At 39.5% G+C, this 25,558-nt stretch overlaps 2 protein-coding genes across 10 annotated transcripts; one reads left to right on the top strand and one right to left on the bottom strand.

Annotated features, from left to right (window-relative positions):
- Nucleotides 1-11,538: 11,538 nt before the first annotated feature.
- On the bottom strand, nucleotides 11,539-15,225 carry mrpl27 (mitochondrial ribosomal protein L27). Of its 2 annotated transcripts, XM_044179007.1 has the most exons (5): nucleotides 14,962-15,119; nucleotides 14,315-14,437; nucleotides 13,574-13,702; nucleotides 12,383-12,450; nucleotides 11,539-12,293 (listed from the first exon to the last, which is right to left on the bottom strand). In XM_044179007.1, the coding sequence occupies exons 2-5, from the start codon at nucleotides 14,352-14,354 to the stop codon at nucleotides 12,087-12,089; spliced, it is 444 nt and encodes a 147-aa protein (XP_044034942.1). In that variant the 5' UTR covers nucleotides 14,355-14,437; nucleotides 14,962-15,119; the 3' UTR covers nucleotides 11,539-12,086. The 2 variants fall into 2 exon arrangements, with proteins under 2 accessions (XP_044034942.1, XP_044034941.1); XM_044179006.1 differs by lacking the exon at nucleotides 14,315-14,437 and having other exon boundaries at nucleotides 14,962-15,225.
- Nucleotides 14,452-24,712, top strand: eme1 (essential meiotic structure-specific endonuclease 1). Of its 8 annotated transcripts, none has more exons than XM_044179002.1 (10): nucleotides 14,453-14,894; nucleotides 15,613-16,350; nucleotides 16,547-16,674; nucleotides 16,953-17,042; nucleotides 19,491-19,612; nucleotides 20,484-20,622; nucleotides 22,851-22,966; nucleotides 23,045-23,303; nucleotides 23,817-23,874; nucleotides 24,153-24,220. In XM_044179002.1, exons 2-10 carry the CDS (start codon nucleotides 15,639-15,641, stop codon nucleotides 24,203-24,205), a joined length of 1,677 nt encoding a protein of 558 aa, XP_044034937.1. In that variant the 5' UTR covers nucleotides 14,453-14,894; nucleotides 15,613-15,638; the 3' UTR covers nucleotides 24,206-24,220. The 8 variants fall into 8 exon arrangements, with proteins under 8 accessions (XP_044034934.1, XP_044034936.1, XP_044034937.1 ...); XM_044179005.1 differs by having other exon boundaries at nucleotides 23,045-23,234; XM_044178999.1 differs by lacking the exons at nucleotides 23,817-23,874; nucleotides 24,153-24,220 and adding an exon at nucleotides 24,325-24,712 and having other exon boundaries at nucleotides 14,452-14,894; nucleotides 15,495-16,350.
- The last annotated feature ends 846 nt before the right edge of the window (nucleotides 24,713-25,558 follow it).

The raw sequence follows: 25,558 nt of genomic DNA on the forward strand, positions 1-25,558 counted from the left end.
ATGAACACAGGACTGTTTGAGGTGGGTTTCTTCTGCTGGCAGCTCAGCCACTCTCCTGACATGGTGTTAATGTTTACCCGCTGGTTAATCCTGGGGTCTGTATCGTGTTTCAGAGTTGTGAACAAGTCAGGGGAAAAAACAGCCAAAGACTCAGCTGCTTTCCTCCAGCTCGACTGCAAAGGACTGATTTTTTGTTTGAAAGCTGTAGATAATGTGTGTAGATAGGGGAAACTGACTGAAGACAGGTTTCATGTCTTTTTAGCCTCCGACTCCAAGAGCGATCCCTGCGATGGCACCAGAGCTGCTGACTGTCATTGTGGCTTCAGGTGAGTACAGCACTTCTTATTTCTCTTCTTTGTCAACATTCATCTTACATGTTAAACTGGCTAAACTGGTGTAAAGTGAGGAAAAGCATCTTGTTTTTTCTGCTTTGCTTATAGTCTACATTTCTCTTACTGGCTGATGACCACCATTAGAGTTGCATACATTACATCAGTAATAAGATAATGTAGATGCGGGGGAAGATGTCCACTAAAGAACAGATTTCTGTATGTAGAGTATGATAATGCATAAAGCAGTCCAGTTTGGGAGGTAATGTGTTGGTAGAGTAATAAATGTAGTTGTTTGTGAAATGGATTCTCATGAGTAAAGTCTTTTTAAAGGCTACTTTAATAAGGTACGTAGACAAAGACTGTTCCAATTCTGGCTTAATTTTCACTAATGTTTTAAAAAAAATCTGAATGCAAAACAGCTTGTACAGACAATTTGTCAGTATGGTAACATGAAAGTAACCTGAGACAATAGATGTGTCACATGACCGGACTTTGCTGTCATTCTTTACTGAAAATGAATAAAAAAAGGTGATTTTAAAACATACAGTTCTATATAATTTAAACAAGGGATATACAGCTTATACGGTATAAAAGTTATCAGGTGGTTTAGTTTTATGGTTATTAACATGAGGCGTAACAACTTAGCCATTTTACAAATACTGTACTGTATGTATTAAAAGTCAATTCAATATAAAAGTTCAAGAATTCCAGCTACTAATTTGTTGATAACCAAAATCCTTCTAGTAATGTTGACATCATTTTAATATGCAAGTTGAAGTTATAGATGTTATGTCTATTAGATCAGAGCATGAGTTTATTTCTTGTTCTTTCATGGAAATATAATATCTTAGCTTTTTCAGAGATCATAGTTTGTGTTTTTTTTAATTCATTTTTACACATCTACAGATAGCAGACTACCACAAACCAATGAGGGGCGTCTATTCACACTTTTATTAACATTAGAAAACAGAATTGTACATTTTGTTCCATAATAATGAAGAGTTCTCCACATGAATCTCCTTGAATTACCACTTTTTTTTTTGTCAAAACACACAGATCCTTAAATAGCAAATGCGTTTTTATGCAGAATTCCAAACCAGAAAATAAAAAGGAGATTTATGAATGGCAGCCCACACTGCACGTACACAGGCATCACATAGACATGACTTTACTGGCATTTGGTGTCTGGAGACTGAGAGACATGCAGGGGGCATATTCCCCATCTTCCCCTACTGTCTTTGTATTCTATAATATGTAGAGTCCACATGTAGCCTGCTGTATAATCCCCCTTTCCCCTTCTGAAGCAGTTACAGTGTGCTGTGTGTGCACCAAAATGCACCACAGAGCGCCACAGGAAGTCCTTCCTGCCTGTGGCCATCAGACTCTTTAACCCCTCCCTCTAAGTGTCAGTCTGTATGACCCTAGGTCACTAAACTGGACATCATTAACATCACTGCACTACTTGAATAATTGTGCAATATTCTGTGTATTACTCTGTGCAATATTTAGTTTTCCTATGTTAGTTTTTCCTATTTATGGATATTGATATTACTGTATATACCTCCATTACTGCTGTGCAATATCTTAATAATCTCAATAAGCTACACTTAACTCGACAGTACATGCACCACTGCTTACTACTTATATTATTACATTGTATTATTATACTGCATTATCATCATCAACCGGTAAACCCACCTGGTACCTCACACTTATTTTATCTTATACTTATACCCACCTGGTACTTCATTTATTTTCTGACCTCATAGCGTATTATATTTTTTGCTAGTACTTTCTCCTGTGTGCACTGACGTAAAGGCGAGCTGCTGTAACAAAGAGTTTCCCTACGGGGATCAATAAAGTATTTCTGATTCTGATTCTGATTTCTCTCTTCTACCTCAGTATCCTGTGTAGCATTTTGTTTAGTGATCTTGATGCTAGCGGTGGTCCTGTACAGAAAAGATCCTCTCTGCTGCAGACTCAGACAGGACTACAGGACAGAACACTATACAGTAAGAACAACTATACTACAGTAACCACAGAAAGACTTAAGACTTCAGTTGCATCAACTTTGACTCCTTCATGCTAGATGCCAGTAGGATGAGCTGCTGGAATACAGTTGTAGCCTACATAAATGAAATACTTTATTAGTCCCCACTCAGAGAAATAGCCCTTTTACACCCCTTTAATACACTCTCTACTGTCTTTTTTGTACTATTTTTTAAAAATATGATCTAACATAACATATAGAATACAGAAGCCCACATAAGCAGTATACAAAAGTCACAAAAGAAAATCAATAAACCACCAACAACGACAAAAAAAGAGAGTACTCCCAGAGACATGGCCTGATTCCCCTGTTAGGGGGCCCCAGGGCATACATTTGCTGTTGGGCTCCCTTTATCCCCCCAACAATCAACCTTCACGCATTGACCATGCAACTACAATATAAAGTATAATAACGTAACTAAAATAAACTATTAAATAATAAAAGTCTAAATCTAGATTGTGACACAGGACTACTCTATAAGACGGTTCTACAACATTAGCTAACAATACAGGACCTGCCTTAGTTGATGCTGTCCTTTAGTGGTGCAAATTCCTGAACAAGGTCATGGTCATGGTCAACTACACAACAACACCCCTGGAGCTGATAGGGATTCTTAACTAAGGGCTCCTCAGCAGGGTGCATATTTGCCAACATAAGACCTATTCCTGCATCGTCCGCTGCCATCGTAATTAAAAAACAACCAAAATAAGAAAATCACGTTTTCTAACTTACCTCTAATAGTATCTAGCCATGCGCATAGTTTTGGTTTAATTTAACTATATTTTGAGATATTCACTTCAGAGATTTCTGCCTCCACCCCAATTCAATAGGAACATCACTGGAAAGTTACATTAAAAAAATCAACAGCAACATCCCTTTCCAGAAACAGTGTTACCACTAGCTGCTCTGGGTTATCTAAAGAACATAGTCCCCATTATTGAGAGACATGTTACAGCTTAAGTTTTGGAGTGGATGCAGAGCAAATGAAACCAAAACTATTTTCAGGACTAGAAACCACTAGAGGTACAGTAAGTGAGAATAATTAGTTTTTGTAATTTTGGCTGAACCAACCCTTTAATAACAGGGTTTTTCCCAGGAAATTGTTAGCTGAGGTGGTAAACCTCCGAGATTAAACAATGACCTCTATGTGTGCTATTTAACATTTGCTGTGTGAAATGTTTTTTATGATGTTAGTATTTTATAAATACTGTGGGAATACTTGAATAACCCTGGATCAGGAAGTAATCTAATAAACAAATAGTATATATTTCTTTCACTATTACAGTGGTAATGAACAAAACCTCAGACTAGTATGATTCTATTTCCCATTATTTCAATATTTGGTGCTGACCATTAACACTGTTCAGTGTTCACTATGAATTTTCAAAATGGTTTACACAAATTATCCTTTTCAAAAAGTACCCTCTGAGTGAAAACTAATGGCCATTGCTGCCGTAGATGTTGAAATAAAACAAATTATCCTAGACTATATTACTATCAGCAGTAATACTATTTAGAGGAACTTAACAGAAACTTTGTAAAATTATAACTAATCCCTGATGATCCCTCTTCCCAGGGTGATCCTCCCCATTACCACATCAGGCACTCTTTGATTGGCATCGCCCATGATGAGCACAGTGCTGCCATGAACCAGGGAGCTATTGGACCACAGGTAAAATTGATCGTTGCAAATATTTGAAATGCATCTTGTGCAGCTGCCAGACGTTTCATATTAGATTTTGTGTGTGTGTGTGTGTGTGTGTGTGTGTGTGTGTGTGCATGTTATCTAGCTTCCTGGAAGGCTGTTTACAATAGGGAAGCCAAATGACTACCACCTGAATGGGACTCTGCCAAGGCTGCCTTCCTATGAGAGTGTTCGTAAGGAGGACCGGCAGAGACAGATCCACAGCATGATTTCACAGCGCTTCGGGCTCAGTGGCTGCCACGATGAGGTGAGCAGACAGAACGCTACAGATTCTGTTTGGTCATTCAGGAGGTTCCAGGTAGTTCCCCAGCAAAATGTGACAGACTTTTATTGCACTTCACCTTGACATGAAAAAGGCTTAAAGGAATAGTTCAACATTTCGGGACATACACTTATTTGCTTTCTCTCCAAGATGAGAAGATCGATACCACTCTCATGTCTATGGGATAGGTATGGAACTGGAGTCAGGAGGCGATTAGCCTAGCTTAGCATAAAGACTACAAACAGGGGGAAACAGCAAGCCTAGCTCTCTCCAAAGTTCAAAAATACGCCTGCCAACACCTCTGAAGCTTGTTATTTAACACGTTGTCATTTGTTTAATATGTATACAAACAGAAACAGAAAATTACAATTTGTCATTTTCCAGGGAGGTACATGCTTTAACTATTTTATATAAGTTAACTATGTTGTATACCAATAATAATTTGGATTAACCAAACAAGATGCAAAATGTTAGTGCATTAAACTTTGAACAGAGCCAGGTTAGCTGTTTCCCACTGCTTCCAGTCTTCACACTAGACTAATCATTTGCAATCTCCAGCTCTGTAGCTAAGCCAGTTAACATTTGTCACGACTAATAAAGATTGTGTCGATTTAAGAGTTATTTCTGTAAGTCGACTTACAGCAACCTATGCAGCTGCGTCAGTTTCATCCAGGCTTTTTGTCATTTTTGTGCCAACTTTTCTGTTGCTATTTTTCATGGATGTAGCTAGGTAGCTAGCTAGCTACATAGGAAGATAACATTCACACTCCTAATGCTGCCTACAAAACTCTGATTGGTAGAACACAAGACCTATTTGAACTGCTGAACAAATCAGAGATGTTGACGTGATTAACAGAAAACAGGCTAACATTTCCCATGATGCCATGAATGACATCTTTTTGTTAGATCCTCCCTGACTGGTAAATGCCCATGTCATTCAAATTCCTCACCCTCAGTTTGTATTAGTTTATAGCTTGTCTGTTTTTTTGCAGTCTTCAAACCCAAGCTGAGATAACCTGATGACATTATCCAGGTTGTTTTCTCAGACTTTCAGAGCCACAGAAGTTATTCCACACCCGTTTTCACAGGCTGCACTGTACTCCCCATGACTAGTAAACTGATCTAAAATCAGGAAGTTCCCCTATAAGGCACATCTTTAGATATGTTACATCATAATATTTCCTTTGTCACATTCCATTCTAGCTTCCACCAACATATGAAGAAACCCTTCGCCAGTCCCTTGACATTTCACCTGTAGATCTGCACTCTCTGGATGTTCACCTGTCAGTCCACACCCAGGATCACTCCTCAAACCTCAATGAAGACAAGAATGGTACAATGGGAGGATGGATTTAAAGGATTGTCAAATATGATTCTTTAGAGACTGATATACGGATATTTTTGTAATGAAGCCTTTTCTTCAATGTCTTTGAACTTAAAAGATTTTATAGCAATTAAATCCTGAATATTCAGAGTTTCCACCAGACTTTTACTCTCATAAGAGTCTAGAAACCTCTGAAACAACATTTAGACCATCCATGGATGCTAAAGCTGTCCACAGACACCCAGAATAATCTCTTTCTTTTAGGATTTATAATTCACAACAATGATAGAATGTAAGAAAAAATTGACATACTATTTTCTGTGTAGTCAACTTTCGGATTCAAACCTCATTCAAAATCCCATTGACATTTTGCAAACAACTAAAAATCCAGCCTTGGAACAGAGCCTTACTTAACAGTATGTTGTGGGGTTTACTCCATGACTGTAGATAAGGACATTCATTTTCAAAATGAATTAACATGCTGATGTTGAGCAGGTAAGGTTTACCATGTTTACATCTTAGTTGAGTGTGTTAGCATGCTGACATTTGCTCATTAGCACTAAACACAAAGTATAACTGAATGACATGGGAATGGCATTTGGTCATAAACCATTGTATTGGACAAATTCAAATTTTGACCTGATGATGGTGCTAGATGAAAAGTCAGACGATCAACAAAGTTATTACAATTCATCCTGTTGGTGACACAAATGTCTGAACCAAATTTCATGGCAATCTTTTCAATACTTGTTGAGACATTTCACTCAAAACCATATATGACAACCTCATGGTGGTGCTAGAGGAACAGATGGGTTGCTGGTGCACAATTAAAGTCCCGGCCGACCGGTGCTCCCGATGGCCAGTCAGACTCTGGTTTAACCCAACAGCTAGACAGGCACTTACAAATAAGAAAGTCTTGATCTTGCCAAAGACTCAATGAACCTTATTCAACAGTGAGAATTTGACTGAAAATTACAAACAAATGTCCTATTATCATTCTTCACACAAATTAAAATGTATTTATACTGAGGTCAATTTGCCTCTACCAGTCAGAGATGTTTGTGTTTTACTGTTTTTTTCTTCATATTCCTCCTGTCCCTGACCCCTACTGTGAGTAAAAGCTGTACCGTACCACTGCACACAAACTGTCGGCATGGGAAACAGAATATGGCATTTACCTGCTTGCTATACTTAAGCCATGAAAAGGTTTTGAAATATTCAGAGCTAAAAGCTTGGGTTTGTTTACTGAAAGCAGTTTTAGGATTCTCCAGCAAAAACGGTTGCGCAGTAGTGATGCGTGGATCGTAAAATCATCCACCCGCCACCCACCCGAACTAATTATTTTATCCGATTTAGAGACCTGCACCCACATGGACATTTCACTCCACCTCTACCGGTCCCTGTAGGCTATATTGCCTTTTAAATTATATGTCGAGCAGCGCAAACTTTCAAGGTGATTTCTTTATTGTGTTGTACTGATGTATGAGGGATTTACTTTAATGTTTAGAGAGTTTATCCGCTTGAGTGCTCACCTGTGCCGGAGGCTCAACATCCGTGGGCTGGCCCTGTACATCCGCAAAAGTTTCAAAATAAAGATTTGCCATTTCGAAACTCAAGTTTCAACATTTCAGAACTTTTTTCCCAACATATGCGCACCAAACTAATACACCGGGGGAACAGTGACAAATTTGAAACTCAGTCAAAGTCCTGTCCTGAATCCTATTGAGATGCTGTGGCATGACCTTAAAAAGACAGTTCATGTTCACAAACCCTCCAATATGGCTGAATTACAACAATTCTGCAAAGATGAGTGGGCCAAAATTCCTCCACAGCGCTGTAAAAGACTCATCGCAAGTTATCGCAAATGCTTTATTGCAGTTGTTGCTGCTAAAGGTGGCCCAACCAGTTATTAGGTTTAGGGGGCAATCACTTTTTCACACAGGGCCATGTAGGTTTGGATTTTGTTTTCCCTTAATAATAACAACCTTCATTTAAAAACTGCATTTTGTGTTTACTTGTGTTATTTTTTGACTAATATTTAAATTTGTTTGATGATCTGAAACATTTAAGTGTAACAAACATGCAAAAAAATAAGAAATCAGTAAGGGGGCAAACACTTTTTCACACAACTGTATATACTTCCTCTAGGCAATATTATTAGGAAACACTCCATAAACTTTCATTGTTATGCGGATGATACCCAATTATACCTACTGATCAAGCCAGATGAAACTAACCAGTTAGCTAAACTTCAAGCATGCCTTAAGGACATAAAGACTTGGATGACCTGCAATTTTCTAATGTTAAACTCAGGCAAAACTGAAGTGATTGTACTTGGCCCCAAACACCTTTGAGACACATTATCTAAAGATATAGTTACTCTGGAGGGCATTGCCCTGGCCTCCAGCACCACTATAAAGAACCTCTGAGTTATCTTTGATCAGGACTCCCACATGAAACAAACTTCAAGGACTGCCTTCTTTCACCTACGCAACGTTGCAAAAATCAGGCACATCCTTTCTTAAAATGATGCCGAAAAACTAGACACCATCTCCACATTTAAGAGTAGGCTTAGGACTTTCCTCTTTGATAAAGCTTATAGATAGGGCTGGCTTGGGTGAGCTCTGAACCATCCCTTAGTTATGCTGCTATAGGCCTAGACTGCCGGGAGACTTCCCATGATGCACCTCTTTCCTCTCTCCTTCTCTCCCTCTCCATCTGTATGCATTTATATCCCATTACTGCATGTTACTAACTCGACATCTTCTCTCTCCCGTAGTTCTGTGCTTTCTCGTTTCTCTCCTCTCTCCTTCTGTCCCTTTCAGCAGGTATTTCTGTCTCCAGAGCTGCAGAGTCTGGATCTTGTTGCCCCTGTGTTCCTGCTCGACAACTGCTACTTCAGTTGTTGTTATTAGCTCTGTTACAAATACTGACATTATTTTTCCTATAGCTGTCATTCCTATTATCATTAATTAATTAATATTCACACTTCAATTACATTTCTACTATTTTAAAAATTCTAGGTGGTATTTGCATTGTGCCTCCCTCTCTCCCGCCTCCACCCCCCCCTTTCCCAAAACCTCTCTCTCTCAAACTTTCTCTTTCTCTCAAAAACCTAACACGGCAGCAGTGGATGGCCGCCCACCATTGAGCCTGGTTCTGTCCAAGGTTTTTGCCTCCTAAAGGAAGTTTTTTCTTGCCACTGTGGCCAAATGCTTGCTCATGGTGGGATTTGTTGGGTCTCTGTAAATAATATTATAAAGAGTAGACCTGCTCTATAGGAAAAGTGCAATGAGATAACTTCTGTTATGAATTGGCGCTACATAAATAAAATTGAATTGAATTGAATTAAAAAGAGTGCTGCAGTTATGAAGAAGGAAAACTCAAAAACAAAATAATGTTTGCAGAGATTTGAATTTTTTTCAGTCTATCAAAACATTATGCAAGCCTTCAAAATTTCGTTTCAATTTTTTTTATTATATTTCAAGATTTCAAACTCTGAGTTTCAACCTTTCGAAACTTTTTTTCCTCTGTTTCATGATATGACATGATACTCATCCCAGATATCTCTGTTACCATGTGATTGTTGCACTCGTGTCACACTGAGTTTCTACACACATTTCCAGATAGCAAAAGTAAAAAATATTGTCTGAATTAGGTGAACTATAAAACTCAAAAGGTTTTACGCTCAAAGAGGTCCCTTTGGCAAGACCAGGCATTGCTTAAACAGTAACTCTGTTTGGCCTGCACTCATCACCAATGACAGCACAGGGTTACTCTTTAATCCAGATCAAACAATAACCACTGTAAACACAAACACACCACAACCAGGAAGCATAAGGGAGAGCTAGACTGCACGGTTGAAAACTGTACTTTTTGCTGTGCATCCACTGAGGATGACCTGCACTGATACTGGCCCGGACTGAGAGCCAAGAATGCGGATCTCACACAATAGCCAGTGGCTATTCAGTAACTTCATGACTCATTTGTTCTTTTTAAAGAGGAAAAACATGTACAGTGTAGCAGATATCAAAGAATCGATTTGCTTACACTTTTTAGTTTATGCTTGGTACATTATCCAGTCAGGCAGTGGAGTGCACAGTGACCCACAAACAGCGATGTACCCTCCACCATCTAAGAATTAGAACGCCATGTCTGCAAACTCCTCACATTCATCATTCGTTCTGCTTCATGACAGCGTTCCAACTCCCATACAGTGTACCAGGCGTTACCAGCACTCCCTCTGCATACCACAAGCCTCGGAAATACATCTGTTCCTGTTATCTCCTAATCCCTGTTGAAAGCTGTCTCAAATAAATGCTGACGAAACATCTTGCTCGTACTGTTCAAAACAACTTTTATACAGGGATTGTTCATATGAAGACCATAGCCTGGGTAAGGGAGACAGGTAATTCCAAGTGACTGAGTAATTGTAAACCTTAGGACATATATTTCTTCTGTAAATTCAATCTATGAAGAAATAGACCTGCAATATCAATGTGCAATTAATTTGGACCCTAATACTGGTGCAAAATCAAACTCACATACAGAAATGTAGGAGTGATTGAACAGCATCTTGTGGTCGGTTTTGGTATTGCACTTTCCCAACAGAGTTGAAATATTTTTTTTCCCCATAAATCACTTGGAAACTTGGTTTCAAATCATAATGACTTCTCTGTAACATTAAATGTTTGTGACCAAATAAGCAACAGTCAAAGTTAAAGTAAACCCCCCCCCATCTATCAGCATGCAGTTGAATCGGTGGTTTTGAATTAAGTGTGTGAGGGATGTGTGTGTTCCTTTGTGGATTGAGAAAATCCTCATTCTTCTTGAGCTAAATAAACCATTAAAAAACCCCATCAGATTATCTTAAAAATACAGTGTCAAAGAGCTGACAACAGGGCTGGTTTATTAGCTCATGAAAAGTTGATGTTTTGGAGATAAATGGTTTTGGCAGGACAGTGATTGTGTGACATCTTGTGGCCAGTTTCTGGTATTGCACTTTTCCAACCGCAGAGGAAGATTTTCTGTAGAGCACTTGAAAACTTGGTTTCAAATCTCGATTAGCTCTTTAACTATATTAAGTATTTGCGACTAAAGAAACACCCTCTGTGATAAATAACTAATATTGTGACACTCAAAAACAAAAATCTACGTCGCCTTCATGTTCTTTCTCGTTGTTTGGGGTACAGAGCCCACTGATTTATGTGTAAAAATACTGCAAAATCAACTAACTTCATTACATTAAACATTTGTTTTATTACAACCCAATATGCAGAGTAAGTGGTAACCCCTTTGTCACAAACTGGGCTGCAAATTTGATGAACAAAGTAGAAGACATGACCATAAAGCATTATTACACTAAATAAGGAAATGTTTTATGCTATATGGGCTATGCAGGAACATATGTATTTGCCTTTTGTTTGCCAAAAAGTCATTGACAGATAAAGAAATGTAGAGTATGTTATCCTAGTGAAGTTGTTGTTTGGACTCAGATGTGGTTTGATCAGATTTGACTGACAGCGGTGTCTCATAAGCAAAGAGCCCAAAAGTTGTGAAAAGTACATTAAGCATACCTTAAGTATTTTCAAAAGCGACCTTTCAAGCTCAGCCCCAAAAACTGTCATCAGATTCTGATTCTTAAACTGTTGAATTCTAACTGGTGTGTAGAATATATGACGTCGTCTTTCAGAGGCAGAGAAACCGACAAATACAGAAAACTCTCGTGAAACAACTGTTAAGCTTCATGTAGCGTCCCACTGCTGACAGCAAGGAGTCAAGAAAATTGTTTTGCTACCAACACTTCACCACAGTGAACGTCAATGATAATACCCCTGACACAAAACCCAAGCCATTACATGTAAAGACTTTCACATATAAAACTTTAATACAGTAAATACAGTACATATTCAGTATTACGGCGGTAAGTCTCGGGTGAACATGAAGCATCTCAGTGAACAACAACTGTAATGAATGACACCAGACCATGGTTAGGCACCAATATCATGGACTATATTGGGATGATATTATTATTAAATATAGTCACCACATTGTTGACGGCTGATATATGAAGTAGGCTCCCTGCTGAGCCCGATAACACTAAATCTGTCGAACCCTCACTGGAAATGTTTTTCCTTATACATATTTATTCCATTATGTTTTGTGTAAATAAATTGCAAATTCATGTGACAGCGTTGAGAACTTCTGTTTCATAAGTCCAACAGAGAGTGCCACATAATTATGTGACAGGAAGCCAAGGAGAGGCCAGAGTCTGCAGGTTTCCACGGACTCCTCTCTGCTGTTCACTTAGATCTCCGGAAAATCGGCCAAAGTGTCGGGCAAAACAAATCCTCCTCGATCCTGGCCACCGCAAGAATACCTGGTAATGACCTCCCAGTCCAGTCCAGTCAGTTTTAGACCATGTCCACCAGTTTAAACTTGCCCTCCTGTTTGACTGGCAGGACGCTGATGAAGGTCTTGTAGAGCACAGCTCCTTTTGGCAGCTTGGTGATGACCTGGGTGGCCTCGGGGCTGCGTGGCGGCGGGATATAGACCTCCTTGGTGAACCGGACGTAGCCGTCCTCCAGAGCGAACAGCGTCTTGTTGGTTCCCATCCCCACCTGTGGAGCAGGAGGAAGATGCAAGGTGAGAACGCGTACGTTTTCACTACATCAGATCAATAATTGTTGATGCAGAAAGTGTAACTTACATGTGCTCCTGGGTGATACCTCATGAGCCTCTGTGTTGCAAGGATGTTACCCGCATGGACAAAGTTACCTTGGGAATAAACGAAAAGAGATGTCAGATCAGCTAAATTCCTATCATTATTATCGTTATGTATTCAGACAACATTTGAGGCACATCATACATGTCGCTCTCAAAGCTGTCGTTCTGGTGATGTCCTTTAAGGTTTTAACAGTTTTTAACTGAATTTTTATGAATTATTCCTTTAGATTTTCAGTATGGTATGAAAAATCAACTTGCACAGGCTAGAAGACATTTGTCCACATCAGTGACAGACGGTGATGGTTACAGCAAGATCCAAATAATTATTATAGGAATTACTACATTCAGAAATAAATAATAATATTGGAGTTTACAGTGATGCCAGCAGTTGACATTACATACAGTGCTACCAGGATGCAATATGATGAATGCATGACATGACTTGGAAAGTCATCTTCTACAGCCCACAGCTGCAGCCGATTAAACCCACAGATGTTTACACTTGCATGGTGGGTGAAGTTAAATATAAATAATATGACAAACCTCTGTGGTTGAGAATGAGTAAGTGTGACTTTTCTAAACCATGAATTTATCATCCCGGAGTGCAAATCTTAAAGGATAAGGCTGGTGTTACTCTATATTGTTAACAAATCCCATAAAAAAAGACCAAAACCAGCAATGTGTTAGCCCCCCGTCTGCGGCCCTCAGCCCCAAGCCCACTGGTTCCTACCGAAGATGTAAATCTTTAAAACAGCTCACAAATATGTAGTTTCATTTAAAAAAAAAATAAATAAAAAAAGGCTCAGTAATTTTCTAAAACACTTGTTTTTAATCACCGGTTACTCAAACAGGACGAGTGCCTGTGATTATTCAGGCAGCAGAATGCCATATGATAATAAAATTCTGTGTGTGTGTTCATGGTAATGAAGGAACAGCCAGTGCAACAATGTGGCTCACTGATGTGTTCTTGATGCTGTGCATCAGCTCCTCTCTTCACTGCGTTAGCATCCATTTTTGCCACCAAGCAAGGTACGGAGATATCAACAACTACTGTAGTTTGAAAGAGATGACATTTATCTGGGCGATACAATGCTGTTACTCTGAAAAGAACTCGAGGCTGGGGAAGAATAACCACAGCACTTATGGAAAGTGCTTTAAAATTATTTGTTATTACCATCCTGTTTCTTGAAGCCATATCTGCGGCCAGGGCTCTTTCCTCCGACGTTCTTACTGCTACCACCTGCCTTCTTAGATGCAAACCTCACAGAGTCTAGAAGAGAGGTCTGACCAGGCACCAACAAACCTGAAACCAGCAGCACAAAGAGATCCATGTGACGTCACATAACATGTCCAGTTTCAGCCCCGATATCTACTACTATACTATAACTAATGACACCATCAAACTCCATTAAAAACTTTATCAAGGTCTTACTTGCTTGAAAGTTTCATAGTGCCACAATGCTTTATTTCGTAACAAAATGTACAGTGGAGGGTAGCATTGTGTACAGCAGATCGGTTTAAATACAAGAGAGGCTTTTTTGGCATAAATAAAGCACCAAAGTAAGTTGGTGTGTCACGTGTATCCCAAATTGACCATACGTCAGTAATTCTTTACGAACGTCTTAACTAGACTGCTGATAAGCACGGAGTTATTACAAAAGTGATAAAATATTTTTTGTTATATGTTTACACTGGCATCAAGTGTGTATAACATTCAGTGCTAATTTCCACATTGAAAAGCTAATACAGCTGAGTTAACGTTAGTTAGCATGTAAAACAGCCCTTGTTTAAAACATATGTTTACAGAGGATGCGGAGCTGCTGGTAATAAATACACCCATTTCTCGTGTTCTCATTGGCAATTTGTAAATTTGCGAAGAATGTATAAAATACTAATTTTCCTAGATACTTCATACCTCCTCTGGACTTGAGCATCAAGGACGCCAGCGCTGCCATCTTGAATGATGTCACTTACGTCACTTGCGTATTTGCGTCACATCCGGATACTTTTGCTGCATTCAAGTTCCCCAAGAACGATACTAGACCGTAACAACACGCGTTCACCATTAGCTCCCATTTCGCCCATAGTTCCCATTCTCTATTGTGGCTAAATACCATCAAAAGTAACACTTATGTCAGCGTCATAAAAAAAGACTACACACAATATTTTAAATGCCTCGAGATTTGTAGGCGGGCCAGGATGACATATTCAACAAGAAAATATGATAATGAGATTATGACTATAAAATGCCATGTTGCAGTACACAGACACATGTAATTTAATTCATTGTTAATGGTTAACATTACTTTTAAGTTTCTATTAAAAAAAACCCTCAAATATGTCACTTACGCAATGCGTTTGTGTTAAATGTTAACAGACTGGCCGTTGGAAACGCAAGTTTAGGGTCGTTCCATAAACGTGAATGCAACCTTACCTTGCAACCCGGGGAAATCAAATGAGCTCTCATGCAACAGAAAGACAAAACTTAACGTGTGGTAAGTTAATCTAAATAAATAATGTAACAAGTATTTACCTAAATATCTTACTTCTTAAGTAACTTACGTGTGTAGGCAAGATGTCGTAGAAAGTGAGTATGCAAAGTATAGTGGGCAAAGCCACTTCCAGCTAACCTAGCGTTTGCTACGTCTCTTCCCATTTAATGTTTTGGATGTCTGTAGTCAGGTAAATTGGACTTGGCATGCCCTTGGTGTTTCGCCTTTTCCTTTTCAAGGGAACATTAATGCTGTGCCAAACTCAATTTAAAAACTAATTTATTTCTTATCGGCAAGTTCTGCTCAATTCGCAAAGCTAGAAGTAATATATCCAATTCACTAAGCAGCAATCGATAACGTTATATTAAGTGACTTCTGTAATTGGTCCTCTTATCCTCTACCACCCAGACAGCCAGTTGTGGGTGGTAACAAGCAGTCTGCACCAATTATAAGAAACACAGTTTTACTGAAATAAGTTGTGCTTGGCCGATTATGTGTTCGCCGAATTTAGTAAAAAACCTATGCTTTGTGTGTATTCTGTGTTATGATTTGGCAGGTAATAATATCACTTGCTAACACACTAAGAAAAATACATTTTTACAGATTTCTGAATGAAGCTTGGTGGCCTGTGTGTTACCAGAAGAAAAGGCACTTCTGGGACTAAGAATGGCCGGTTCCTTGGTGATCCCATAATAATTCTGGTCTCATATCTCATGTACAGTAACTTTTGCTTGGACATGAAGGAACATGGGGAGCTACAGTGACTCCACCAGTGACCTAGACGAGGAGTTGCCTGTGTTTGACTTCCTCCAGCCGGGTCGACGCCTCAGCCAAGCCGACCAGAGCCACACAGAGAAACCAGACCTGGTCTCCCCAGCAAAGGGCAACGCGGGCACATGTACAGGAACGGCTGATGTAATGATGATCAGCAGCGAATCTGATGACGATGCACCGTATGTCCCTCTGGCACAGAGACTCAAACAGAGACAAGACAATACGATTAGTGCCTCCTCCGCTGTCACTAATGGGAAAGATGCTGAGCAGTATTCACCATCCAATCTGGCCACTTCACAGCAATCTTGCCAGAATGGGTATTCAGAGTCAGAGCGTCCGCTCAGCTTCCATCAGGTGAGAACAGTGAGCCACGGGGTCTCACGTGGCTCAGAGGAGGTGGCGGCGGCTCTCCCTCAGCGATCTCTGAAGCCTCTCTCCGGTGCAGGAAGCACCGACACCTCTCCTGCCAAGAAGAAACCTGCCAAGCGGACGGCGGAGGAGAGCCAGGCCTCCAGGGAGGAGGTTCTGTGGAGGAGGCAGGCCAGGGAGAGACAGCAGAGGGGCAAGGAGGCAGTGAGGCAGGAACAAGAGAGACAGAAAGCAGAGAGGAAAGCTCTGGCAGAGGCTGCCAAGGCCCTTAGGCCAGAGGAGTGTATCAAGCACATGGTGGTGGCTGTGGACCCAGGTAAAGAGAAAACATTAAATGATACTGTGCACAGGTGGATAACAAAATCACTATGAAGTCTGTACATTTATGAAAGATGATTTTATATTGCAAATATAGCCCATTTGCTGAATTGTTTTATGCTTTGAGGCCTTATTTCAGCTCCGTCATGGCTTTATTGTGGACACGATTTTGGTAACTGTGTTTGCGTTTGCAGCTCTCTTACAGCTGGAAGGAGGCGGGACTCTGCTGGCGTCGGTGCAGGCTCTGGGTTGTAGCTGTGCCATAGAGAAACAGCCCCTCTCACGCAGTGTCAGCTGGATGAGGAGGGCTCCCTGTGCACAGGTGATAACGCACACACCCACCCACACACACACACACACATTATTTTCGCATTGCTGTGTTCTATTCAAGGTGAAGCATGAATATATATGCTTGTCAAATTCCTTGTGACACCTTGCTGTAATTGCCTTAAACAAACGTGACCATGGTTGAGAATGAGAAGCAGTTGAATGAGTACTCATTTAGTAATAATGCCTCTACACAATAATACTTTTTTAAATGAAATATTTAGTAATGAGTGATGGAGTATTGATCTCCTGTCTGTTCCCTCTGTATCACAGCCAGATGATGGAGTGTGTGTTCCAGAGGCCCATGTTGTGATGCAGATGACAGTTGATGATGTCATCACTCTGATCCACAGCTACATCCAGGTTGGTGGGGCAGCGGCTGCTGCTGCTTTTCACAGTTTAACGACAACATCAACAGAGTGACTGACCTCGCTGCTTTCAAATGAGACCCGATGAAACTTTAATGAACCTAATGGGGAAAATGGGGTCATTGTAATAACAAACAGCAACAGGATATTGCCATGAGAATAAAGTTGAGGTAAGAACAGAACAGATGGAGGAGGGATATTAAATGTAACACAACAGAAAAGTAGATGTATGTTAATTAGAAAATATGAACTGGAACAAATATGAGTGTACGAATAAATAGAAAGAATTCAATTCAATTCACTTTAATGACCACACAGCTAAGCAGATGGTATTTCTTTCCAGGAAAGTATGAAACAGCATGGTTCCGTCAACATCATCACACATTAGCAGTATTAAGTAGCTATAAACAAATGGCCATAATATCCATCATATGTCACCTTCAAACAGCACCATATTACATATCCACAACCATTGCTGCCAGTGTAGTTCACTCCGAGGGCAGCAGAAGGAGGAGTTTAGTTAGTTTAGTAAATGTTGAGACAAAGGACTGATGATTGATATGAGCTTGAGATTTGTGTAATATGAAAATATATTAAAACTATTAAGGGATATGGCTGATGTTATTCTATATTTTTCTCATTGTCAACTAATCCCATGAAAAGTCCAAAACCAGCAGTACTTTCTGACTTCCCTACCCTGTCTGTGGCACTCAGCTCCAAGCCCATTGGTTCACAATGAAGACGTGAATCTTTTAAAAACACCTCGCAAACATATACAGTGGTGTGAAAAAGTGTTTGCCCCCTTCCTGATTTCTTATTTTTTTGCATGTTTGTCACACTTAAATGTTTGAGATCATCAAACAAATTTAAATATTAGTCAAAAATAACACAAGTAAACACAAAATGCAGTTTTTAAACAAAGGTTGTTATTATTAAGGGAAAACAAAATCCAAACCTACATGGCCCTGTGTGAAAAAGTGATTGCCCCCTAAACCTAATAACTGGTTGGGCCACCCTTAGCAGCAACAACTGCAATCAAGCGTTTGCGATAACTTGCAATGAGTCTTTTACAGCTCTGTGGAGGAATTTTGGCCCACTCATCTTTGCAGAATTGTTGTAATTCAGCCACATTGGAGGGTTTTCGAACATGAACTGCCTTTTTTAGGTCATGCCACAGCATCTCAATAGAATTCAGGTCAGGACTTTGACTAGGCCACTCCAAAGTCTTCATTTTGTTCTTCTTCAGCCATTCAGAGGTGAACTTGCTGGTATGTTTTGGATCATTGTCCTGCTGCAGAACCCAAGTTTGCTTCAGCTTGAGGTCACGAACAGATGGCTGAACATTCTCCTTCAGGAGTTTTTGGTAGACAGCAGAATTCATGGTTCCAGTTATTACAGCAAGTCTTTCAGGTCCTGAAGCAGCAAAGCAGCCCCAGCCCATCACACTAGTGAGGCCTGCGGTTCTTTGGATGTTGTTGTGGGGTCTCTGCATGGCTGAAGAAGAACAAAATGAAGACTTTGGAGTGGCCTAGTGGAGATAAGTTGAGCAAACTGTTTGCGAATGTTTATTCAACATCTGTTGCATAATAGCCGAACCTTATATGGATTCAGATGTGAATCTGATACAGCATTCTAGTGAGGCTGACAGACTTTGGAGTGGCCTAGTCAAAGTCCTGACCTGAATCCTACTGAGATGCTGTGGCATGACCTTGAAAAGGCAGTTCATGCTCGAAAACCCTCCAATGTGGCTGAATTACAACAATTCTGCAAAGATGAGTGGGCCAAGATTCCTCCACAGCGCTGTAAAAGACTCATCGCAAGTTATCGCAAACGCTTGATTGCAGTTGTTGCTGCTAAGGGTGGCCCAACCAGTTATTAGGTTTAGGGGGCAATCACTTTTTCACACAGGGCCATGTAGGTTTGGATTTTGTTTTCCCTTAATAACAACAACCTTCATTTAAAAACTGCATTTTGTGTTTGCTTGTGTTATCTTTGACTAATATTTAAATTTGTTTGATGATCTGAAACATTTAAGTGTGACAAACATGCAAAAAAATAAGAAATCAGGAAGGGGGCAAACACTTTTGCACACCACTGTAGTTTCATTAAAAAAAAAAGGGTCAGTAATTTCCTAAAACAGCTGGAGACTGTAGTTTTTATTAAACGTTACTCAAACAGGAGGAAACAGCGCATTTGTTGGGGACTATTTTCAGCGGCGGATTAATCCTGTTGTGCAAGTTAATAATTCCATGCAAATTGTATTTAAAAACTAACACAAGTTCTTAACGTTTTAGTTGTGCATGTAAAGAGTTTTGTTTGACTGCATTGAACATATTGTGATATATAGTGTTTAATTGATTTCAGCCATATTACCCACTCCTAGCTGTTAAGTGTTTCATATATCAATACATCTCGTGTTACACCAGTGTTCTATCTAATGCAGGAAGTGAGGCATGGTAGGCCTGGCTCTGGTCCCACTCTGACGTCCTGGGTGCAGGAGCAGCAGAGGCGTCACCCCAGCAAGATCCTCAGCCTGGTGGTCATCGACCTGGAGAAATACTTCAGGTAGGGATGGACAGCATCTGCTAGGACCTGAATTTGGAGCCGTTGTACATTTTAATTCAACGATACTTCATTTTAGGGCTGCAAGTAGCAATTATTCCCATTAATGATTAATGATTGATTTTTTTCACTTAATTGTTTAATCTATAAAATGTCAGAAAATAATGAAATATGCCCATCATAATTTCCCAGAGCCCAAGGTGACTGTAATGTAATTGCTCGTTTTGTCCGACCAACAGTCCAAAACTCAAATATATTCAGTTTACAATGATATAAAACAGAGAGCAGGGATTTTGGCTTATTTTAAACATCATAAACCATTAGTTTTCAAAATTGTAGTTGATGCATTTTCTGTTGATCAATAATCGACCAACCATTTCAGCAATCATTTACTGCTGGTTTGAAACCCTGTTCCAGCTTGGGCAACAGAGACAACATTGGAGAGGAGAAAAGATAAGACATTGGAGTCCAATCTCTAAAAAAAAAAAACTACCCTTGAGCAAGGCACAGAATCACTCAGCTGCTGCAGCTCAGTTACTCAGTGTCTGAAGACTAATTGATTGGGTGGAGAGGGCGGAGGAGACAAGTGGCTCCTAGTGTGAATATGTACAACAGTGTGAAGTATAGCACTCAATGAAATGTTAAAAAACAACAAGGAATGGCACTCAGGTACTTTGTAAGCTAACCTAAACACGTCTGCTGCTGCCGTAGCGTGTGGAAACATGTCACCTATCACTGTCAGCAGAGTCTGGCAGAACTCAGCTGGAAACAGTCGCAGAAATATGTGTGAAGAGGGGAAATGGAGCAAAGGGAGCTGCTTTTAGACCAGAGGATGTCCTGAGTAATAAAGACTGTAAACTTTTTTTGTCCTCAGATCCCAGAAGTCACAATGCCAGAAGAGGTTTCGAGAGGCAGTGGCGGGTGAGGAGCAAGCGGGAGGAAAAGTGAAGAAGAGAAGGAAGAACGGTGGAGCTGAGGCGCTACCTGAGGTGTCACGAGTTGAAGTAGAGGAGGTAGGTTGGTTGGTAGAGGAGCTACATTAGCAATTTTTCATAATTAAGAGAAGAAAAATGAAAATGAGAAAACTAAAACAGACTTTGTATTTGTTAAATTATTCACAATGAAACTGAATCCCTTATTTTTTCTACCTTTAAAATTCCATTAATTTACCCATTACTAATGACGTAATTGTGGTATTTTTAATGGGATTTAAGGGCATAATCAATGGAAAATAAATTGCTTAATTTGTACCTTAAATGGGCCTTATTTTTTCAGTTAAGGTGAATATTTAGTGATGGCTGTCGTGCCGTTTTATACATTTTAAGAACCCCTAAACCATGCACATAATCCATTAAAAACCCTTAATATAAAATATTCCATTCATTTATACATTAATTGACCCCAAATTTGGGTTGAACCCCTAATTGTGCACTTACTTTGAAAACTTTTTAAGGTGCGAATGAATGAAGGAAAATGAAAGTGTGGTTTTAATGGTATTTTGTAAAATTTCAAGGGAGGTTTACTCCTTAAAGACCCCATAATATGTTACAGTCCATTAATTTATCCATTAATTCAACCCAAATCTGGGGTAAACCTCTGAAATACCTGAATAATGAAAAGAAGAAACTTAAACAGGCATTGTATAATAATGTGTTAAAATAATTCACTATGAAACTGAATCCCTTAAATTCTTACCATAAAATTCCAGTAATCTACAATTAGTGGATTGTAAATTAAATTATCTGCACAGTTTAAGATATTTTTAAAGGTAACCCCCCCCCTCTTCAAAGCAATCCCTTAATTTATACCTTAAGAGTTTTTCAATTAGGGTGAAAATACAGGGAAGGCTTTCATGCTATTTGGTCAATTTCAAGGGGTTTAATAGAAGACAAGAAACCTTTAACTGCGCAGAAAAAATTAAAACATTAAAACCCCTTAATATATTAGAATCCATTCATTCATACAATAATTAACCCCAGATGTAGGTTGAGCCCCTGAATTGGCACTTAATTTGAAAACTAATGTCCTTTTAAGGCACAAATGAATGTCCTTCTGTAAATTTTAAGGGGTTTTTACCCCTTTAAACCCCCCCCCCGAATCTAATTCTAAGGGGTGGAAACCCAAGCTTGGGGAACCAGAAGGATGTTTCATTTGCTCTGGCAGATACGTCTGGCCCCCCTCCCATTCAGACAGATTTCCACCCGTCCTGGATCGGGCCAATCACAACCGTTTATCTAATATAGGGCGGCTTTGATATGATGACTGACACCGGTCCGGATTTGAAAAGTCACATGTTGCTCTGATTGGTGGTAGGTCTGGACCTGCGTCCAGTCTGCAGGTCCGTCCAGCACCAGGCTCCCGAAACTCAGATCAAACTGTCAAACTGCCATTTTTTTCCTGTTTGAAAACGGACCAAGCCCCGCCCTAACTTGCATGTGTCGCTCAGCGCTACGTCAGACGTTTCGTTGCTCTGATTGGTTGTAGATCTATCCGTCCAGAGGCATTTTGGTTTGCGCCCGTGAATATATAAAATGAACTGAGAGCTTCCAGACTAAAAAACATTTGCGAATTAGTCTGGTGATGCCAGGCTATAGAAACCCCTTACAACTGACCAAATAACATTAAAGCAATCATATGTTAAAAGGGCCTTCATTTTTTCAAATACAGTGAAAACTGGTGCAAACCCTTATCTATCAATTTCAAAATCAATACATTTTATTAATTTATCTCCAAATTTGAGGTGAACCCCTGAATTCGTATAAATTAAGGGGTACCTGGAATGTTATTTGCATGTTTTTAAGGAATCTTTACTCCTTTTAAAAACCTTTAGTCCATGCAGAAAACGCATTCAACCTATTAAGTATCAGAAAACTCAACAAGAATACCTTAAAAGTACCATTCATTTGTACCTGCAAGTATTTCAAACCCTCAGTGTAAACCAAAACCTTACATTGATAATTAGTGGAGGTGTCAAATATTTCAAAATAATAAATTAAATTAAATAATAAATGTAAATTAAAGGGAAAGTCATGTACCCCTTAAATCTACTTAATATGTTAAGGACATAAAATATGTTTTTTTTAAGCGTTTGCCTTTTCAAATGAATGTACAAATGAAAGGATCTGCGTCTGTCATACTGAACATCTTGATTTAGATTCAAGGCTTCGGTATTTTCAGGGGTAAATGAAGCATTAATTGAGGGTATTTTAAGGGATTATTGTTTCCTCCGATATCCCATCAGGCAGTGGTGCACCTCCAGCTTCACACTGGTGTCTCGGTGTGCTTCTTGTCGACCTGGAAGGACTTCTCAGATCACATCGCCATGACAACCAGAGCAGTTGCAGAAGCCCCTTTCAAGTAAGTGAGCTCTTTACAACTCCGTCTAGCTCTTTTTCTCTCAGATCAAACAAATCATTTCCTCTGTTTTTTTTTCAGGCGAGAGCGGGAGAAGACAGGCTTCTCTTTCTACCTGGAGAGTGAGTGGGCGGGGGGGCAGCGGGTGGATAAAGCTGGGAAGGGGCTGCTGCAGGTGTGGAGGAGACAGATCCAGCAGTTGAACAGAGTCAGTCCAGACATGGCCTCAACCATCCTGGCAGCTTATCCTTCCCCACAGCTGCTCATGAAGGTACACCCCCTGCTTACACAGAGCCGCCCAGTTTCACTGTCTCTGCACCTGTCACAGTTTTACCACAGCGTACGTTATAACAAGATTTTTTATTTTTTTTATGTTGACATGTTTTTTTTATCATATCTACATACCATATTATTCCATTTTAATCTTTGGATCTTTTCTTATAATAACAGCATATCACTTTAATTTGGTTGTATCGCAAAGCTATCACAAAACATTCTCGTTATTACACAACCAACAAACCTCTTATGCATGTCGATCTCCATGTCGGCGTGTTGTCACGGCGAGGAAAAACCTCCAGCCGAGGGAGGAGACCGTAGCCTTCATAGGCTAGTAGAACATTTCATGCTTGGGATGAAGTTATTATCATATTGATTATTATTATTAGGCATTATCATTGTCGTTACAACAAGAACTTTTTTTTAAGTAATAATTTGGTATGTAGTAATGACTAGAAAATTATTATAATAAACAAATATCTTGTGTTGTGAAAAGGATCTTGTGAAAATGAGAACATTTTCTTGTCATAATTGTCAATAAATTGAGCAGATTTTTTTTTTTTTGTCATGGTGGCAGCAATATGCTGCCTTTTTGTTTCAGGTGTCCAGGCTCCTCTCATTTTCTTCTGATTTCTGTAAGTTCATGAATTTCAGTCAGCCAGCCTCGGGAGTAGCGCAGATTTTTCGCTCAAGTTGAAACATTTTCAACTTGTGCAAACGCTACTTTAGTTCCCTTTTTACATTTCCTGCTTTTTGTTGTTGATTATACGTTCTTTATTTACTGCTTTTCCACTTTGTAAAAAGCATCATAACTGCATATTAAAAAGCAGCTTCTATGCAGGTGCAGCCTCCCGCTTATTACAAATGCATCTTAGAAATAACATATTTATTGCCTGGTACCCTTTTGAATCAGGGTGTCAATTAAGTGCAGCCTACAACGGAATAGACTCTTTCATGGAGGATTAAATATCAAGGCAACACATCCAGGTTGAAACATTTTCAGTCATATTCAAAGAGACACATCTGCAAACATATTAGAACAGTGTAACTTTTTTATCTTATAATATTTCCTTGTCTTTCCGCAGGCTTACAATCTGTGCAAGACTGACCGCGAGAAGATCTCCCTCTTGTCTGACCTTCAGATCCGCAGAGGTGAAGGCGTCACGTCCACGACTCGACGGCTCGGTCCGGAGCTTTCCAAGCGCCTCTTCCTCATGATGACCTCCTGTGATCCCGAGCACACTCTGGACTCCACCGCCTGACCTTTGACATCTGATTGTTTCTAATCTTGTGGATTGTGGCAGTTTCTGTTCACAACATTGAATTTGATACTATATAGTTAGAATTCTGTTTTTATGTTAATGTATATATTAAAGTTTTATGAAAGTGCCATTTTTTTAAGATTACTATCATTAAGTAATTATTTCTAAGAAATGTCATTTACAATTATTAAATGGAAATTCTCACATTTTTCATCGTGGGTCTTATTCTCAAATTGTAGTCATTCGGACTATGGTTCATGCTAATTTTACACTCGCCGTCTTTGCTGTAGAGTCTCCAGCAGACAACATACATCGGAGAAAAATAAACTAATATGAATAAACTTTGGTTTTACATAAATTATTTCAAACGCCTGTCTCGGAGTCTCACCAAAAGAAAACAAAGAGCGAGCCCCTTGGATTAGCTAGTGTAGCTAACAGCATAGGGATCTACTTCCAGGGCAACTTTCCGGCTAAACAAACAAGCTGCCCTTTCATCTGCAGTAATAACAAACATTTATTACTTATTGTTCATATATAGTATGACTTCAACAGAGGTAAAAATGTATTATATCGCTGTTGCTTACCATATGGAAAGCTGACAGTTTCGTCCATTTGAATTTGGGGAGGTGAAACACGTCTGTGTTGACTAGAATTTTTTATTTATTTTTTCAAAACAGTTGTATTAGTTTTTCAAATAGTACGGAACAAGAACAACAACGTATAGCACATCATGAATAAACAGTAAAAAAATATACATACCCAGGAAGAAAACAATTAGAAAAAGGCAACGAAAAATCTGTCCAGGCAAGAACAAAAAAACAACCCGTTTTCTTCCACATAAGGATCCCACAGTTCAGGTCCATGCCCCACTGACCAGATCACCTTTGACCTAGTCTCAGTCCAGATGAGCGTGTCCAGTGCCAGTATTCTGTCCTGAAGGTTTCCAGGTCAAGAAAGAAAGTCCCTTTGACAAGAGATTAATACTGTCTACAGGGAAATGATTGACAGGGCTGATCCTCTCGTGGTAATACATTAAAGATCTCTTTGTACCACAAAG

Source organism: Siniperca chuatsi, linkage group LG20 (assembly GCF_020085105.1).
Source record: "Siniperca chuatsi isolate FFG_IHB_CAS linkage group LG20, ASM2008510v1, whole genome shotgun sequence".
Taxonomy (NCBI): domain Eukaryota; kingdom Metazoa; phylum Chordata; class Actinopteri; order Centrarchiformes; family Sinipercidae; genus Siniperca; species Siniperca chuatsi.